The following is a 20,838-nucleotide window of genomic DNA, read 5'->3' on the forward strand; positions in this document are numbered from 1 at the left end:
TCTTCCCAATTCTCTCCTGGAGAAACTATTCTCCAAGACTCTAGTCCAAACTATTCTCCAAGACTACAGTCTGTAGCTCCCCTCCCAATCTACTCTCCACACCTGGGACAGAATGATCTTTAAAAAACACAAATCTAATCAGGTCTCTACTGCCACCACTCGCACCCTCACCCCACTTAGGGATTGTCTATGGCTCCCTACAGACTTTAAGATAAAGCCCACACACCTAAGCATGGCATCCCCAGCCTTCACATTCTTGCTTCTATCTGCCTCTCCAGCCTTACCTGACCAAACCCCACCTTGAGTTCTGTGCCCCTCCAGCAGGTCTATGCTCTCTCTTGCCTATCCCATTGCCTGGGCTTCTTCCTCTGCCTGGCATGCTCATCCTCCACCTTCTCTGTTTCCCTTCCACTTCCTTCTGAACCCAACTCTAGCATAGCCCCCCTAGGATGCTTTCTCTAATTGCCCCGACCCCACTAAGAATCAAGTGTCCCTCCTCCTACACACTCTAGTGCTCAGTGCTTAGCCACCACACGATGGTCTGCTACCTTGTCTGTGCTTTTCAGGTGCCTGGCTTGTGGAATGCTGAGCTTTGTTCTGCACTGTGCCTAGCACGCCACCTCTAGTCCCCGGCACAATGAATGTTTGTTCAATTGATAAATACTCTGTCTCATACCAAACATGCACTTTATCAGAAGCATATTCGCAGTCAACATCACATCTTTGCCAATCATGTGACCAGTCAAGATAATTAACCAAAGATTAGGGTGTAGTCTGTGACTCTGGAAAAATCTGTTAAATTAGATATGTGGGGAATACATTTTTTTCAACCAAAAGTCAAGACATCTGAATCTAACAAATATGATCACATATTTTTCTTGTGCATAAAAATATGAATATATAATGTCTACAGCTACACAATCTGATCTTTCATTTTTGCCTTACTCTGTTAATGTTATCCAAGCATGCCAACTCAGGACACAGGGATAACAACAGCTAATTAGTAGTTGACATTCGTGTTGAACCTACTATGAATGAAGCACTATGTGAAGTGCTTTTCTATCATCTTATTTAATCTTCTCAACTACCTTTTGAGCAGATCCTATTATATTTCCATTTTACAGATGAGGAAACTGAGGCTTAAAAAGGTTAAATAGCTTACCAGAGGTTACACAGCCAGCAAGGGATGAGTATTTGCTTTGATCCTCTCAGTCATTCTGCAATACTGACCTAACCATGACCTCTTAACCTTATTAGATCATCAAAAGAGCCACTACTGGGCAAAAATAGCTGTAGCTTCCGGAAATTTTTATTAAAACTCTAAATCTCCTGGCAATAACTTTCAAAAGTTATGATTCAGACCAGCAATGATATTTGAAAATGGAATCACCATGCAAGTCTCCTGGCTACGGAGATGCTCTTGATTCCAGAAAGGAATGCTCAACCTTGGCATTTATGACAATCTGTGTTTTTCCCATTACTTGGTCTTTTGCCATCATTCACTACTGAAAGCCACTGACCCTTATTCTGTCCTCTTTGGGGAATCCTCTTCTTCAGGTTTAACCAGTTCTGTCCTTTTCCATGATTTTCATTTCACTGGGATCTAGAACAATGTTCTCAAAGTCCTGCCCACTGACCATCTGCATAATGATGGCCTGGACACAAAAGTGCATATTCTGAGCCCCATCTGACAACTGTCACATAGAATCTCTACAGATTGGAGCTCTGGAGCAGTCTTTTACATTTCACTTTCCCCATGTAATTCTTATGAATACTAAAGTTTATGAACCAAAAGAGTAGTCTACAGATCCTCTTGACTCAAAGTTTGATCCCTGGACTAACAGCATCAGCAAGTTGTTAGAAAATGAGGAACCTTAGGCCCCAACCTTGAACTACTGAATCAGAATCTGTATTTTAACAAAATCCTCAGTTCATTTATATATGCACATTATTGGGCATACAGAGAGCCAGTGATCTAGAACAACGCTTCCCAACTTTTTTTTTACAACATGGCATGCATAAAAAAGAAATCTGTTCAGCACATTGGGAACACAGATGAGGATGCTTGCTGTGGCATTGGAGCTTAGCCCACCCCAGACCTCACCTGGCCACCCTGAAGGCTGAGGAAATTGATACGTAGGCTTACGTGTGCCGTGGCACACTGGGTGAGAAGTGCTGGTCTACTTAAAGTACACCCAATTCTTCTGACTTTTTCCAAGAGGCATAGTTCTCTAGATCTTGCTTACTTTTATATCCTTCAACATTTATCATTTTTTCTACTGAGAGTCAGAAAGGCTACTTCCCAACCAACTAGATCTTGGAAATCTTCACACAATGGAAGAACACAGTCTCATTTTCAAGGTCTAGAGAGACTCGGGAAAGGGCAGAGAAGAGTTGTGTCTGTTATACCAGTCATCTGCTATGGCCTAATGAAAACAAGGAAGAAATGCCAGCCCTCTTCCCTCTGGAGACTGCTCCTTTCCCCTGGTCCACAAATCTGAGGGTGGAAGATTAGCAACATGCAAGGTGGCTTCCTCTCTCCTGAGTGCCAAGAAGAATGTGATTTTGTTAATCCTTCCTTGGCAAAATCTGTCAGCTTATAAACTGGACAGGTGTCCCTTCTCTTAGCCAGCCCCTGATAATGGGGTGACAGTTGGGGTGGAAGGAATGGAATACCTTCAGAAACACTTCCTGGTGAGACCATCTGATCAAAACCACCAAGTGTCAGGACAGCCATCTGACTTAGCAAAGCCCCCAGCTAAATGGTAACCCTAGTGATTGATTTTTTTTTTTTTTCCTCCTAAGGCAAATGTTGAAAAAAATTAAAGCTCAAAATGGTGAGCTCTTACTTTGAAGACAAACATGACAAGGTCTACCACTAAATGAAGGATTGTCATGGCCTAACCAAACACAGCTGGGGCAGAGGGAGGGGGAGTATTGCTACCAAACAACTCACCTTTTTTACTTCTTTCCAACTTGCCTACAACTCTGTATCTAATTCTCTTTCCTCTGCTTCCCCTAATCAGAGCACAGGCAAAGCAGCACATATTTTGGTTGGGTTAGTGTGTGGCTGTCCCTCCTTTGTCCTAAGACTGCACATCCCTCAAGTCTCAAAAGGGTGGATAATCTTCCTTCCATACCCTAACCATCCCAAAAGAGGGCTCTGCCTAAAGTCCCTCTGCATGAGTAATAGAAAGAACAGTGACCAGAGCATGCTGTCACTTGCCACCTCTGGTTGACTTTTCATGGAACTCTTTCCTTGATGCAAATACAGAGGCAAGGAGGCCTTTCTCCTGCTCTGACTAGGAAGTTCAGAGAACAGCTGGCAGTTCACCCAGAGTTGCCATGATGGCTAAGAAATGAATGGATTTTCTGTAAGTGCCTAGCAAAAACAGTTGGTAAAATTTCTATTCTTTGATTAACAAGTGCTGCGAGTGTAAGATTGGGGAATGCTGCAGGCTTGGACCTCCCAGTCCAAATAAAATAGCTATTTTACATGACATTTCAAGTGCAGAATATTGAGCCATCTCTCTGCTTCATGGTCCAGGATGAAGAACAAGCTGTGGTACTTTGAATTTGGCACCTCAGAGACCTTTGCAGCCACCTGCAAAAAACTCAATGACCACATAGAGTTGGAGGTAAGTTCCGAAGTGGGGAGAAGGCTTCCCGGACCTTGGTTCTGCTCCTGGACTGTCCCACAGACCCTCAGGATGTATCCTCTTGGAACCCTAAGAGGTGACGCAGAGTGTAGTCAGTATGTTGTACCACCATCTTGTTCCCAAACACCTCCACAACCTCACTCAGAGGGCTCCAGTTGCTGGGCCGGCCTTTCTTGGGCTGTGCAGAGAGTCCTTGGGGCTCTGGGACCCAAAACCCCAGAAGACCCAGAGCCACAGTGCATTCGGGCCTTCAGCCCTCCTCCCATCATGGCCTTGTTATTCCCCCTTTTCAGAGAGGCAAAGATTTAGTTGCCACCAGCACAGGGAGTGGGGCTGCTGTTGGGGTAGAGGCAATGTCCCAAGCCTGGTAAAAGTCTGGGAACTGGTGACCACAGAGCAGCAGGGGTGGGGGCATGGGGGTTGAGGCCAGAGGTGATCAGACAGCTCCCAGCTCCCCTGCCTCAATTTTCACAGCTGCTTCAAGGAGCCAACTCATAGGTCCCCGGGGTCAGCTTTGTGGGTATGCCACCTGTGCAGTCACAAAGGTCCCTGTGCTCAGAGTACCCTTGGCTTAATGCTCTTTTGTCAACTGTCTTGAAATTCTTGGTCATTTTTAACAAAGAGCCCTACATTTTCATTGTGAACGGGGCCCCATAAATTACGTAGCCGATCCTGTTGGTGCACTTGCACTTTGCTGAGTCCTCTGGCACTTGTAGCAGCCTGCCTTGGACCGTTTGCCCTTCGGCTTCCCTTCCCAGGTTGATAAGCTGCCCACTTACCACCCCCACCCCCACTTCCGCTGGGCTGCTCTCCTGGTGTCCTCTCACTGACTGCTACAAGCACGTCTCCTCGGTCTCTGGCCACCTGGAGGCCCAAACTTCTCGGCACACCCACTCTGTCTTGGCTCTGTGGGACATCAGGCCCATGGGTTCTCTTGCCCAGAGTTCTTAGCCACCAACCCCACCTTCCCATGGGATTCAGGCCTGCAGTCTTGTTCTCACTAGACAGAAACAAGTCTCTTGGGAGAGAGGCAGCCTGAGAGTTTAGCCAGGAAGAGCTCCTCCCGGCCCACCAGTTTTGTCTCTAAGCGCCCCCAGCAGTCCAGGGGGGCCTGGACATCCCTCCAAGGCGGAGTGTTTGGCCTGAAGCAGTGCGGGAAAGGCCCGCCACTCCCTGCCAGAAGGAAGGAGCCCGCCTCTCGCTTGCAGGGAGTTTTCACAGACAAAACACAAAGCCAGAGGCTCTGTGCGCCTGTATTTGACTCATCTGCCAGCCTCTCCCACTCTCAGGTTGCTGGGTTACTGACACCAGGGTTGGGGGCTGGTCCCTGGCTAATCCCCTGAACTCTTGGCCATCTCTGTCAGAGGGCAGAGAGGCCCAGGAGCCAGGGGCCTGCGTCCCCAGGTGGTATGTGGCCACGACCACCTATACTTGGGAGAGGCTGAGGAGCCAGAAAATACATAAATACACTGCCTGGAAGCTGCAGAGGAAGGAGGAGAGGCCTTGGCAGGGGGACTGTGTGTGGCTAACAGAGATATATGTGCATTTTTCCTTTTGGCATGATCATCTGATGGGGTCTCTTTAAATACACCACAAGTGAGGACAGCCCTGGCCTCACCACCGCCAGCTGCAGGCATACAGCGACTGCTTGTTCTCCCTGCAGCTGGCCTTGAAATTGTGCCAGAGTACAGCAGCTCAGCTCCCCTGCCTCTGTGGCCGCCCTCCGGGCTCCAGGCCCAGCCGTGCCAGACAGTCCCCTGTGGGTCCAAGACACAGCAGATCTTCCTCAACCATAAAAGGGGCCGGTGGCTTTGCTGCTAAAAACACTGGTGGCCTCTGGAGGGGGTGGGGTTGTTCAGGCTGTGGGTTGTTGGGAGCTTTCAGAAGCACTTCCTGTCTCCCTTATCTTCCCATAATAAGTCTTTTTAGTATTTATTCACGAGGGTAGGCTGGAGGGGTGGGGGCGAGGGTGTCATGTGATGGGCAGCTTCTGACAGCCGGCAGGACTGGTACGGGCACCATTTCTGCATCCAGAGAAGGGTGGGTGGATGGTCCTGCGCGTTGTGATCCACAGGGGGATGGCAAGAGACAAGGGGGCAAGGCATGTGAGTGACAGGTGTAAGGAGACTGCAGAGCACCGCAGGTAGATGTGAGCACATCAGGGTCCTCAAGAAGAGCAAGTAAGAGAAGCTGTGTTAAGTGACCTTGTATGTGTGGCTGCTGCACACAACAGCCCAGGCCTGTGAGGACCAGCACACAGCCCACCAGCTCAAGGTCAATGAGCCTGGGAATAACTCCATACAGGTATTTGTACTGCATGTCACTATTTTCAAGCCGCGCCATAGCCCTCATCCCAAAGTCACACACAACCCTGTCAGCTAAGTAGGCCAGGGACTATTATTCCCATTTTATGGAAAAGCAAACTGAGGCACAGAGGTTTACAGGGGTAAACAGAAGGGAAAGAAGAGTGAAAAGGGACGAGAACAAGTCACATGCTTTGTCTGCCTACCATAACACGTCCTCATTTGCTATGACAACTCAGTGAGGCAAGTATTATCACGTTTTTTAAATGAGGCTTAGATACATCAAGTAACTTGATCAAGATTTCATTGCTGGAAATGTAAAAGAAGATTCCAGGTGTTCCAGAGTGAGTTTAGCTCAGAACCTGATAAATAAAGATTTACCTAACAAGTGCTAGAAACTCAGCAAATTCTTCAGCGTGGATTCACTGTTTCTTCCTCCTTTACCATATATTGGACCAGTCGATTCCCTCCCAGGTCAGGCGGTTGGGCAGCTCTGCTGAGAAATGCTTTGTAAAAGGACAGAAGACACAGTGCCCTGCTCACTTGAGGAAGGAATAGATTCAGGCTAGACGGTTGGAGAGAGGGTCAGAGAAGAAAACCACCTTAAAGTTTTCAAAAGATTTTCCCACACAGCATCTCATTTTATCTTGATTCACAGAACATGCAGGGCAAATATTAATTTCCTCACTTTATGGATGAGAAAACTGAGGCTGAGAGGTTCAATGGCCTGAGAAAGGGCACAACTGTCAGGAACTCAGGAGAACAGATAGTGAAGTCTCTCTAGTTTCTTCCTTCTGTTGGCTTCTTTGTTTGTTTAGTCACTCTGGTAAAAAGTTGGATGGGGAAGCTTAAAGCTCAAATAAGATTTTACAGGGAAGGTCTCCATTAAAAGCCACTCACATGATATACAGACTGTTTCTCTGAGGCTAGTGGCTGGTTGAGAAGTAATAGAAGACTTGTTCCTGTCCCTGAAATAAAGCTTATGGCCCAGTTGACAAGACAGAATAGTCCACAGAACATACAAGAGCTGGTTAATATAGTGCTCACTTAACTAATGCTAAGGAAACTAGATGCAAGGAGTCCTGGAGCCACGTGTCAGATCACTCTGGACCCTGTTTTGAGGGGCCCAATGACTCAGGCAGGGGAGAGGTTGACTCCAGATCTACTGTTCACCTGCAGACCCTTCACCAGGGTCGCCAGCACAGTGAAAGGGTCCTGACTCAGATTCATAAGGCCTAGGGATTAGCCCTGTTCTGCACTTAGATTAAGTAACTTGCTAAACTGTATGTCTGAGTCTCAGGATTCTCATCTATAAAACGGGAGGAGAGGAGGTTGGCCTACCTTCCAAGGCTATTTTTCGCATTAAAGTTTTCAGGGCTTTTTGGTTTTTTGGTTTTTTTGGTTTTTCAAATATAACTGGCAGTGGTGTTAAGTGCCTCACAGAATCTGCAAAGCAGCTCTACGTGGCACGTATCATAATCACCTTTCCAGAGAAGGGGGACAGAAGCTGACAGAAGGTAAGAAGCTCACCTGAAGTCCACAACCTATGAGTGGACAGGTCAGGCTTCAAATCCAGATTGTCCAGAAACCTGGAAGTTTCAGGGTAGTATTGGCACTTGAAAAGCTCAGTTTAGAGCAGAGGCTCTCAACCAGGTATGGGGCATATCCAATCTGCTTATTTTTCAGTTTTTTATTTATTTTGACATTTCAGATAATATAAAAAGCAGACATGAGATTTTTATGTTTATCAAAAAAGGAACATAAAAAAATTGCAAATGCAATAAATTGCTGTCAGCTCTAATTAAGAAGCCGCATGTCACCCACACCCCCCACCCCACCAACCATCATCATCCCTGGTCTAAGGTGATTTCTCAGGGTCTCTGATATCACTTCCCTTCCAAAGAGGCCCTTGATGTTCATTCTAACCTGATTTCACCTGAAAAAACAGGTGGGGGTGGGGTGAGGCAGGTACCCAGTACATCACCTCCCCCACCCCAGGCCCAGAATAGCTTTGCAAAGGTTTTCTGACTGATCATAGTCAGGTGGAGCAAACCAGGCAGGCTTCAACTAGAGCACTTATTTTACATTCTGTGGAAATGTTTCATTTCACTGGCTAAAAATAAGAACTTCCAAAATTCCTTGATATTTAATCTTTAAAACAATGTTCACAAGGGAAGGCTAGCCAGCTCCACTTACATGAACCTCAGTATGGGGGAGAGTGAGTCCAAATCTGGAAGCTGCTCAAAAAAATCTGTTATCCAGTATATTTTGGGAATCTCTGCACATCAGTTACCCCTTTTAATTGAGGATTTTTAAGAAAAAAATGCAAAGAAGTCTTGAGAACATTATATCAAATACTCCCATTTCTCTCTTGCTCAAAATTGATATTCGTTAATATTTTGTCTTATGAGTATTTCCTTCAAGTATTTTTCAATCAAAGAAATAAAATATTATAGATAAAACTGACATCCCCCACAATCCCTTCATGAACTGCCACTGCCTTTCTAACTCACCAGTCCATTCTTGAGACCTCTCCACATCAATGTTGATAGAGCTGGTTCATGACTCGTAACCACTCCATAATGCTCTATGAATACTGCACCACTGTTGGTGAGAAGGCGCAGAAATGGGATTCTCAGACAGTGCGGTGGGAACATAGGTGGTAAGCCACTTTGGAGAGTGGTTTGGCAATACATGAAAAACTGGAAATGTATTTATAGACTGTATGACCCAGCAGGTTCTTCTCAACCTAGACCCAGAGAATGTCTTGCACTTGGGCATGAGATGAGCATGGAGGTGCTGTGCAGCATTTCTTTATTACAAAAAACAATGGAACCAACCCAATGACTGTGTTATCCTAACACTTTTAAAAGACAGTGTGAGTGAATGTGAAATGTATTTATAGACTGTATGACCCAGCAGGTTCTTCTCAACCTAGACCCAGAGAATGTCCTGCACTTGGGCATGAGATAAGCATGGAGGTGCTGTGCAGCATTTCTTTATTACAAAAAAAAATGGAACCAACCCAATGACTGTGTTATCCTAACACTTTTAAAAGACAGTGTGAGTGAATGTACTAAATGCCACTGAATTGTACACTTTAAAGTGGTTAATTTTATGTTATTTGAATTTCACCTTGAAAATTTTTTTTAATTTAAAAAATGAGAGCATGCTGGGCACTGTGCTTAGCAATATTTAATCCATATTATGACACAGGTGTCACCTATGAGAATCCTAAATTCTAAAACTAACACTTAGCACAGCCATGTGGGTGTAAAGAAGCTTCGTAAGTAACGAGACAGATTACTTTAAGATTTGGCGGATACCTTTACTCCAATCCAATCCAATGCCATTATTTTACAAAAGAGAGAAATCAAGAACTTTACAGGTTAAGTAGCTTGGCCAAGTTTACCTAGCCAGTATGTGGCAGAAGAGAACCAACCCAGAGATGCCAAGTTCCAACTGGGGGCACTCTCTTATTCTGCCTCAGCATACATCTGCAGTATTGCACACTCTTAAATTAGAAAGGAAGAGATCTTCATGCCTTGCTCTCTTCTGGCATGATCTGAACCTTCTTCTCAGCTTAGGCAGGTAGAGCCTTTCAGAGCTTGGCGTAAGGAAGGTGGTCAAACGCTCAGCTCACCCACCCAGCCATAGTGGATGAAATGCAAACATACTCACAGGGAAGGGAAGCTTGAGAAAAGCATTAGAAGGAATTTTGAGTTCCTGGAAAATAAAAGGGACAACATAATTATGCATCAAACTCTAGAGTCAAAAGGAAGGCTAGAATGGTCCTCAGAAAGAAACTTTCTTCTAAACTATTCCCTTCCTCAATCCAGTCCATAGGATCCCTTATTCCAGAATCATCCTCACTATGAGACCATCCAAGGCAGCTCTTGCCATCTTATGTTTCTTCTTCCGCAATCCACCAGTTCTCTCTGCCCCAGATACCCCTACCTTGGTTTCTGCTGCCCCAGATACCCCTACCTTGGTTTCTGCCTGCTGCTTCCTAATATGCATGCTAACCTCTTTCCCTGATTACAGTAATAATCCAAATTCATGTTAGAACATGTTAAAATATACAGGGGCAAAAAAGAAAAGAAAATTAACCTACAATATCACCAACCAGGGATCAGCACTGTTATAATGCTGGCCTCGTTTCAATGCTGTAGTAATCTCAGCCCTTGTTTCTTTAACATCAGGCCTCCTACAGACTTCTGTGATTCTTTGGCTTTGTTAAATCTTTATCCGTTTTTAAACACAGCTCCATTGTCCCCATCTCTCTACCTCTTTCAACCATGCACTGACTACAATTTTCCTTCATTGATGCTTAGAATCATTCAGCTTACTAAGGAGAAATGGTTTCTGTCAATTTTCCCTTATAAAATCCCATTGTTTGCTGGCAGCTTCTGACACATAGCTTTTTCTCTCTCTTAAATGACCCTCTTTTTTTATTTCCTACAAATGTGTCCCCTGAAGTTCACTTCAAGCCTCCATTTGTCCATATGCTTTTATTTTCCTGCTCTTTTCCATTTCCTTTGTTCCTTGTGAATTGCTTTGATTTTCTTTTGTCTTCCGACTCCTGGCTATACATACTTTGTGTCTTCCAAAGACTTGGGAAATACTTTTAAAGATTAATTCTTATGCCTACATTTTTACAAAGTAGTTGGGTGATATGCAGCATGTTTGATAGAGGGGGCCCAAGAAAGTTTCAAAAGACTGAGGTTGGGGGTCACATGAATCGGCATGTTGGGTTCGAACACTCCCCACAACAGGTGTCTGGAAGATCCTCTCAGCCAACCTCTGCCACAGGGCTTACTTTTTCTACCACAAGGTCCCTTAGTAAAAGAATAACCTCCCCCAAGCAATGTCTACCAAACAAATGCATCTGTTAAGTAATAACGAACTGTGAAGCCCTTTCGTGGAAAACATATTACGGTATTCCTCTTAGACTTTTTAGGATATTGAAAAGAATTCCTGATCTTCATCACCACATTCATGAGATTCAGGAACCTAAGGGAAGACAAACATTCCAATCCTTTTCATTCTCTACAACTGGGTTATTAAACAGAGAATATTATATACAAATATGTCTCTTTGGCTATGCCAGAGAGGCCTTTGTTTTTCTAACTTAGGCTGTGAGGTCATAAACTTGCTGATCCTAGTCTTCACTGGAAAAAGGAATTAAGAAGGTAGGAGAACTTACTCCTTAAGAAAGGGCACAGAACCTAGCATGGCGTCGAATAAATACCACTGTGCACATATACATGTTATATCTCAATTCCACTAAGATCAACAAATTAGTAGCAATAGCAGCCACATACTGAGCACTTACCATGTGGCAAGCTCTGTCCCGGCACTTTGATCCATTGTCTTATTTAATCCTCCTAACAACTGTGCATGGTATGTATTATTCCTATTATTTACACAAGGACACAGAGTCTCGTAAAGATAAGTAAGTACTCCAAGATCAGATGAGATTCAAACTTAGATGTGTGATCCCAGGCCCACGAGCCCCCCACAATGCCATGGTACCCCTGGTAGGAGATGGCCTCTCATTACACTTCTGCTCCCACCTAACACACGTGTCTATTTAGTTGATCAAGGGACTCCCATTCAGGATGTGGCATATCTATTAGGCAGTCAGCTTCCTGAAGAAAGGACTTTATTCATTCTGTACCTCCCAGCCTAGCACAGTGCCTACAATGATGTAATGCTTCAGTAGTTACTTGTTGATTGTAAAATTGAACCAAAGTGTGAAAAATCCCATAATTAGTGTGAACACTAATAGAAATGACCACTTGACCTCAAGTCACACCTTTGTGTGGGAAGCGACCAGAATAAACCAGAATAAAAGGGACCCACGTTGCTCCATATGTAAAACAAAGGGGGGGATGGCAGAGCTTGCAGCCTGGCACTCAGGCCTTCTTCTAACTGTGCAGCAAGTGGGAAGACCTCCCACGCCCATCTCAGAGCTGTTGCTGAGATCTCTGAAAGTAGCAGAGGGTCTGGGACAACTGTGGACAGGGACAGGAAATACCAGGGTTCTCCCACCTCTTTCCCACCAAACAGAGTTAAGACAGTGAGTGGGCAGAGCCCATGTGGCAGAGAGGCTGCTGGGCGGCTGTGGGGTAGAGGGAAGTGACCCTGCAGGATGGAAGAAGGGGTCTCCATTCTGACCCCTCTCTCTCGGCCCAGAAGCCTACCTGCCCCTGAGCTCTGCAGTCCCTATGGCCATCAGCCCTGCCCCATCTGCGGGAAAGTTTGATCCCTCAGAAAGCCCCACCCACCCCAGGATGGCCTCAGCTTCCCAGACAGACAGCAAAGCCTGTTAATCTGCATCCAGAGCAAGGATGCCTTAACACACCAGTTTTTTTTTTAAACGTGGGGAGGGTGGAGTAGCGGATAGGAAACAGCTCTGCCCTCTGTCCAACTCTGAGGCAACCCACCACCATGAGCTCTGAGAAACAGCAGTTTTGTTTTGGAAACTGGCACCCAGTGCAGGCTCACTCCTGGAAATGAATGTGGGCCCCCCACCCCCAGCTGCAATGTTCTACTTCCAGCCTGCCTGCCAACACCCCCTTCCAGCTGCCCCTCTGAAAGGCGCCATTGTGCCCGACTGGCACAGCAACAGAGACGGGCTAAAGAGGAAGAAAACATTTTCTGCCCATGGGATGTTCTTAAGCAGGTTGTGTGTACATGGCTTCAATGCCGCATTCCTTGAGCCCACACAAACCCGCCAGAGCTCCATCATCCCTGTCACAGATGGCAGCCACTTTCCAGTCTAACTGGCCCACCACGGCTCACTGTCAGAGAACACAGAGCATGCAGCTGTGTGGACAGGCTGGGTAGGGGTGGGGGGCCATGATGACACTTTCAATACAGCATACTCTAGCTGGCCAAAGCAAAGCTGAGCATAGACTCAGAACCTCTGAACTGGAAGATTTATACCACTTACCACTCAACAAAAGATTTATCCTAGCATATTATTATTAAGTGAGCATCCAGCCTCCTCCTGAATACTCCAAGGATAGGAAGTTTACTACTTTTCAAGAAGCCTGTTCCATTGCTACACAGCTCTGACTATCAGAAAGTTCTTCCTGATGTGGAACAGGGATTGTGTATCCCATTCCTTGCCATCTCCTTCCCTAGTCAGCACTTAGCACAATGCTTGGAACGAAATAGATGCATAATAAGTGTTTGTGAGATGCATGACTGAATTCCCCAATGATTGGGCCTATGTTCACCCTCTGAGGACACATAGAATACGCTCCTCACCCCTCCACAAGACTGCCCTTTACAGGGCAGAAGATGTATTCTCCATGTTGTCTCCTATTAATCTTCACTGAGCTAGACACCCCCAGTTCCTTATATGACTCGATTTACAGACCCATAGCTCCCGATTAATCTTCTCTTGATAGACTCCATCTTTTTCAATATCCTCCTTAAAATGGAGAATCGAATCCCTTGTACCTAGAATACCCCAAATGTGGTCTTATAGTAACAAAGCACAAGATTAACAGACATCAGGTACATGATCTCCAAGTTGGACAGGCTCCTTAATCTCATCGCTTACATCTCATGCAGGAAAACTGCAGGTTCGTGAAGACTACACAAACATTGATAAATTTGAAAAAGAAATTTCTTCCTTAGTTTCACTGAAGTCAGTGTTTCCTCGTCTGTAAAAATGAGGATATAAACACTGATACTGCAAGGCTGTAAGGGTTAAACACAAAATATAGAATATATGTGCCTGGTTCATAACAGTTACTCAATAAATGGTATATATATAACATATGTGTGCATTAGTATTATTATCTAACTGCCCAGCACAGCCATCCGTCAGCTCCTAAAGCAATGTATAGCAGCCCCTCTGAGTGCAGGGAAGCTGCTGTCCTGTGAGACTTACCTACATGCCAGGCCAGTTTCTATGTGCAGATAGTACTGGACTGTCTTTCCAGTAATGCTGATCACCATCATCACCCTACTCAACCTATCATCTTTTCTTCCCTCACAAGACACATCAGATTATTGACACTAGAATCATTCTCTCTAGTTCTTCTAGAATTGTTTCTTTAGGCTGTTTTTCTTTCACTCCCCCAAATCTCTCTGTTCTGGCCATAGACCCTGCAGATACGCAGATCCTGCTTCCTTTTCTGTCTTGTTGCCTCCAGCCGGTGGTGTGCTGGAGCCAGCTTGCTTGCTGGTGCATTTCTTCCCAACTCTCCTTTCGGTGATGCCACATTGGTAGGTTGAAAGTAGCCATAGTGGGAGTATTTATACCATGAAACACAACAGTCAGGACTTTTTTTTTCCTGGAGAGCCTGCTGTTAAGCATTTAGCAGCACACCACTGCCTCTAGCATTGACCTACTGTGAGCACCTTAAGGACTGGGACCGTGTCCCATTTCTGCTCCCCCAGGATCCAGCACAGAGTGAGTAGGGTCTCATCATCTTTGATGGATGCATGAGTGCTTTTGTCTTCTGTCTCCTAATGTCTCTCTCATATAAAACATGCCTCATGTGTCCTGTTCTTGTCACCAGGTATTTGGGTATGGATTTCCTTTAGATGTGATCAGAAGACCACTTCATGCAGACTTGGATTAACCTTCCACATCTCTCCCTATCCTGGGCATTCAGTCCACTGTATGTGGTCACTATATTCACCCAGAGATTGGGGGAATTCATCTGGAAGGAAGGAAACCTTGTCAGGTTTCTTCAAGGAACACCTCAGTTTCCATTTCAGTATTTCTCCACAAATAGTTATACTGGGTAAGATGTGCCAGGAACTATGGAGAACACAGAGCTGTGTAAGATATGATCCCCAGCTTCTGAGCATAAAGTCTCCTGGGGGACAGGCAAATATACATGATACATGGCAGAATATACATTCCATGTAAGAGGGGAGGACAAAGTGATAAAAATTGAGAGAAGGGGAAGATCCCTTTCTAGCTAGAGCATTGGGAAAAGCCTCATAGAGGAGATAGCTTTTGAGCTGGAAGGGTAGGATCTTAACAGGTATAAAAAAGTTGATGGGCAATTTAGGTACTGTGTACAGCAGAAGAAAAGTAAGTAGGCCCCAGCTCTGTGGGCTGTACGCAGAATAACTCGGGCTACCATTCCTGGCCTTTACTAGGGCCCGGCTAACCCTCTTCATCAGCCACTCTCCTCTTTCCAAACCAATGAGAACTCTAAGGGTCCGCGTAGTCTAACTTACTTTCCAACCTGCCAAGCCAACTCACAGAGAGAACCTCCCCTCCTAGCAAAGCAGAAATCCTCTCACTGTACATGAACACCACCACCCACGTCCTTACCTGGGCCTACAGGACTGCACAGGGTGATTTATTGGTACTTTCTCTTTGGTTAATGCCTGTCAGTGTCCTGTTCCCTCAAAAAAGAGGTGGGGGTGGATTTGGGTCAGGTGTATGTCAGCGACTCCTCTACCCTTTAGTGTCTATCTGAGGCTCTGACGCGGAGTCCAGGCATCCAGGGTGGCCACCCTCACCTCCTGCGTGTCCTCCCTTGGCCCGTCAGAATCCCTGTTGAAGTGTGTCAAGATGTCATCCACCTCTTCCTCAGCCTTCTTTCTTCCTCCCCACTTTAACTGAAATATTGTTCTCCCTAGACATGCCCCAGCTTTTCCCTAATTCCCTCTTCAAAAGAGCTATCCCCCTGCCTCATTCTCTCACTCACTGGGAAAGGAGGGGACCCCAGGATCCTCCCCAGAGCAGTGTCCCACCACTCTCCTCAGCGTCTTCTCTTCCACTCCTTCTACTTCCCATCCAAGGCATCCCAAACTTCCTCTTTCCTCTCTTAACTCTGCTATTCATTCATCCAACAAGTATTCATAGAGCATTTTCTCTGCCTCAAACATCCATGAAAAACCTTTCCCTCAATCCTATTACCCTTTTAGATCCCATCTTCCCTCTCTAGCCCTGTGTGCCACCAACCACATGGCTATTCTGACTGCTCCCTCATCACCACCATCCCTACTAACCCTAGAGTCCTGGTTAAGCCCTGGCTCTCCCAGGAGATAGCTGTGTAATCTGGGAAGGTCGCTTACCAGCTTCAGGCTTCATTGCTCTCATTCTGGTAATTAGGAGTGATCTCTAACATTCCATATGGCTTTACCATTCTAAGATTATGCTTTAGCCCTCATCCAGCAGCCAAAATTCCTCTTTATAAAGTCACTCGTAACTTCTCAGTTGTCAATCCAAATGACCAGGGATCTAACTCCAGATCAGCTGACTCTAATTAGCCATGTAACACTGGGTCATTCCCTTAATCTCTTTAACCTTAGTTTCTTATCTGTAAAATGAGGTAATTGGACTGGGTTACCTTTCAAGACCCTTTAGGTCTTTGATCCCATGAGAGTGCAGATGCAGAGAAGAGAGAAAGGGAGAGAGAGAGATCCTTTCTGGAGAGTGGACAGGAAAGAATTCATGGAGAAAATGACATCTGTAGAGATTTGGAAGAAATGTACAGGGAAGTTGCTGAGGTGTCTGTATTAGTCTGTTTCTGTTGCGTATAACAAAATACATGGAACTGGATGATTTGTAAAGAAAACAAAATTTATTGCTTACACTTTCAGAGGCTGGAAGTCCAAAGTCCAGGGAACACATCCGATGAAGGCTTTCTTTGGTGGTGACTTAAGTGACGGCAGGGTATCACACTGTAAGATGGCAGAAGCTGAGAGAGACTAACCTCCTCACTTACTTTGCTTTTAAAAGCCCTCTAAACTATGCTCATGACCACCATTATTAATCCACTCACTATGGCATGGTCCTACAATCTAATCACCACTTCAAGGCGCCACCTTTCAATTGCCATAATAGGATTTCCCACCCTCAACAGTTACAGTGGGGATTAAGTTTTGGGGAGACATTCAACCCAAGGCAGTGTCCTCAAGGTTATCCCACCATTAGAAGACTGTAATAATGAGTCTAGGCAAGGTCATCATTGGCTGATGAGGAACTCTATATGAAGGTTTGGGCTGACCACACCTGAACCCACTGATCAATCTGAACATCACAAAAAAAAAAAAAGAGACAACCATATTATGTGCTTCCTAATGAGATGCAATAGGAAATACATAGCCCCACTAATGAAGTACTTTTGCCAAAAAGCCAACCCTGAATCTGATCAGGCCTCTAGATCTAAAAGTTGTAAATTAGTGAAAATACAGAGGGTAGACTGAAAAAATGTTAAAAAGACACCTCAGAAATGGGAAACACTACAGCCTTTCTACTCAACGTGTGGTCCATGGACCTGCAGCACCAGCATCACCGGGGAGCATGTCAGAAATGCAGTTTCAGGCCCCACTCGACCTGCATTCTAATAAGACCCTAAAGTGATCCGTACGCACATTAAAGTTTGAGAAGCACTGCTTTACAGGACAAATGATCCATTTCTTTAACAAATAAAGACAAGGAAAAAAAAAGAACAGGGAAGTTATACATCAAAAGAAACGTTGAGAGCCATATCAACCAAATGCAATGTGTAGACCTTTCAGACAAACCAACTATTTTTTTAACAAGACTATTGAAATTTGAACAATTACTAGATATTTATTGATATTAAGGAATCATTGTTACTTTTTTAGAGTGATAATAGTATTGGGGTGATTTTTTTTGAGTCCTTATTTAAAGATACATACACAAGTATTTATGGATGAAAGAATAAAATATCACGAATCTGCTATAAAATAGTTCAGTATGGAAGTGGAAATGTGAACTGGTGTAAAGTTAAAACAAGATTAGCTGCAAGCTGCTAATTGCTGAGGCTGAGTTTTGAAGTGCATGGGGGTTTATTATTCTCTCTACTTTCTTATATGTTTAGAAGTATCCATAATAAAAAGATTCTAAAAGACCAAGAAAGAGTCACAGAAGACAGAAGGGAGGAATCAGGGTAACGCAGTGGCAGGATACCCAAGAAAAGAGAAAATTTCAAGCTGAAGGGGACAAGTGCCTCTAAAACCAGTGAGGCCTGGGTTCCACCTCCCATCTGGCCTGGCAGAGGTCATTCCCAAGAGCGCACACAGCCCAGTGGCAAGACTACGAAAACAATATGCGTTCCAAACCAGAGAAAATCTACCTAATCCGTGGCACAGAGAATCGAGGTTAGAAGAAGGGAGAATTTCCTAGTTGCTAAAAATAGAAACGGGTCATCAAATAAATTGTGGGATCTCCTCCTCTGAGGACCTTCAGAACTAGGATCGACGTGGCTGAAATGGAGGAGGCCTTGCCTGCCGCCTTTTCCAGGTCACTGCAGCAGGCAGGCAGGCGGGGCCCGGAAAGGCGTGCAGCAGGGACGGTCCCTCCTTCTCTCACCTCCTTTGCTCTCTGTCTCTCTCGGCGAGGACGGCGAGGACGGACAACTTGGTGGCTCCTGGTTCTGCCCAGAATTATGAGTACAGAGACCCAAGACAACAAGGGCGGGAGGTGGGGTGAATATGAATTCCCGGTGCGTTTCATTTGCACGAGAACACGCTTTGGTTCCCCAATCCAGCCTCTGCTTACCTGCGCACTGGCTCTCCACCAAACTAACCAGCCCGGGCTCAGAAAGACACCAGAACTGGGGGGATTGTCTTCGCAAAGGGGACCGACGTAGAACGTTGCGCACAGCTGCCGGCCGGCAGGGCGTGCGCTCCCGGCCCGGGCTCGGCACATTCCCGGACCGCTTCCACGAGGGCAGGAGCGGGGCTGGCCTCGTTGCGCCCCGACCCCCGCCCTCGGCCCGACGTCGGGCACCCGGCCACCGGCGCACGCCCGGAGCGCGCCTTCGGGCGGGTGCGCGCTGGCTGCTCCGACAAGAGCTCTCTGTTTCAGCCCCACGCCAGGCTGTGAACACCTGGCTCCCGCTGCCGCACAGCCTCGACTCGGAGGGGAGCCTGCTAGCCCGGTCCTAGGAGAGGGACGGCCAATGGTGCGCGCGGGGACCGCACCCCGGGAGCCGCCCCGGGCCAGAGCAAGAGGATTTCTCTCTGGACCCCGCCGGGGAGCAGCCCCAGGCCGGTGTTCCATTGAGGCCTACGGTGTTCCACTCTTGGCTCCGCTTCCCGGACTCAGCATGGCAGCCTTCCACCCCTCCCGAGACCTAGTGGGCCAGGGGTTCTGAAGGAAGTCAGTGTATGATGGCTAGCTAGGCCAAGGACGCCAGAATGGGCATGCAGGCACGGGCGGGCAAGGCCGTTCAAATGCTCCCAACAAAGCCTCACGTGGTAGGGGAGTGATTTCAGGAAGAAATATGCCTCAAGGCACAGGGGTTGCGGAAACTGTAATGATAATGCAGACAATTATGGAGTGCTTCTACCTTCTAGAGACTAATCAAACCTTTGAGGTAGATATTGTTTTCCCATACCCCAGTTTACAGATGGCGATTTAAAGCTCAGGGAGGTTAAGGAAACAACCCAGAATCACACAGCTGGCAAGTGACAGAGCCAAGATCTAAACCCATATTTCTTTGTCTCCACGCCCAGGTATGATCTTTCCAAGACATTGCATGGCCTCCCGCTTTCCAGATAGGTGTTTTCCAAGGGCGGGGACGTCAAACAGTCCCTAGGTTTCTCCAACCTCTTCTACTCTGTTTGCCCTGTCTGCAAAGGACCCAGTGAGATGATGGGGGACGGGGACAATCTCTCAGAAAGCAGAGTGAGGACTGTCTGCTCTTCCAGGGACTGGTTAACGGTTTAACAAGTTAGTAAGTAGCTAACACTCCTAGCTGGTTATGGCTAGAGATGGTGGGACAGAATATTCTTAAAACTGTAGTAGGTGGCTTTGTGGAATATTATTTGCCAATGACTGTGCTGGTCGGTTTTTTGTTGTTATTGTTGTTTTTGGGGGGGAGTGGGTTGTTTGTTTGTTTTCTTTTTTTACAAACCTGGCACAGAGGCAAGATATACCCACAGTAAAATCCAGCGTGGATGTGCCAGGTACTGCTCTAGGCACTCTACAAGACAGAGGACTGGTGCGAGATTTCAATTATTCAAGCAACAGCTGGAAGTTTAATTTTGTTATTAGTCTAGCATCAGCAAAAATCCAGATTTGCCTCACTGAGTCATCCTCAGAATAGGACCTGGCATCCGACTGTCTGGATTTGTATCCTAGTTCTGCCACCTTGTACAGTGTCAAGTTAAGTGGCCCTGAGCAAGTGCCTTAACCCCTATGAGACCCCATCAGTCAGGGGTAACAATGGTGTCTCCCTCATTGTGTTCACATGAGGATCCCAAGAGATGATGTAGATGAAGGGCCCACACAGTGCCCAGGGAGGCTCTCACCAAGCATGAGCTCTCAGAAGGGAGGAGGATGTTTTGACCAACAATGGATGAATTGAGGTGCTGTGGAAGTGATTGCAACCAAGAAGGAAAGTAACCATTTTATCTAAAAGTGATAAGGATAAGGCAAACTGGACCTAGTGGGACTCTAGCCTAAATCCCTAATTAAGAATATGTGTATGAAGGATGGAAAGGTGGGAGACAGTTCAAAATAAATTTCTAACAAGTCATTAATCACATTTAGAAGGAAAGGGAGAGGAGTTTGTTTGTTTTGTTTTGTTTTAAAATAACTGTGACAGCAACAGAGATGGTTGAGCCTATGCTTTTTTTTTTATTGTACATGTTTATGGGGTACAGTTTGTTGTTTCAGTACATGAATATATGGTATAATGATCCAATCAGAATAGTTAGCATGGCTATCACCTAAATATTTATCATTTCTATGTGGTCATAGCATTTAAGATCCTCTTTTCTGGCTATCTTGAAATATACAATACAATACTATTAGCTATAGTAGACCTAGAGCACCAGAAATTATTCTATCTTTTTTTTAATTGAAACATAATTGATTATACGTATTTTGGGGGTACAGTGTTGACTATCAG

The 20,838-nt window shown here is 45.7% G+C and overlaps 1 protein-coding gene across 1 annotated transcript in view; it reads left to right on the forward strand.

The window, feature by feature from the left end:
• The first annotated feature begins 3,525 nt into the window (after positions 1 to 3,525).
• LOC103610586 (diacylglycerol kinase gamma-like) overlaps positions 3,526 to 20,838 on the forward strand; it is a 22,887-nt gene continuing 5,574 nt past the window's right edge. Inside the window, exon 1 of the mRNA XM_008594728.1 lies at positions 3,526 to 3,638. Coding sequence (XP_008592950.1) covers positions 3,549 to 3,638 — 90 coding nt within the window. The 5' untranslated portion in view covers positions 3,526 to 3,548. The remainder of the gene's footprint in view (positions 3,639 to 20,838) is intronic.

Source organism: Galeopterus variegatus, unplaced genomic scaffold (assembly GCF_000696425.1).
Source record: "Galeopterus variegatus unplaced genomic scaffold, G_variegatus-3.0.2 Scaffold11350, whole genome shotgun sequence".
Classification (NCBI taxonomy): domain Eukaryota; kingdom Metazoa; phylum Chordata; class Mammalia; order Dermoptera; family Cynocephalidae; genus Galeopterus; species Galeopterus variegatus.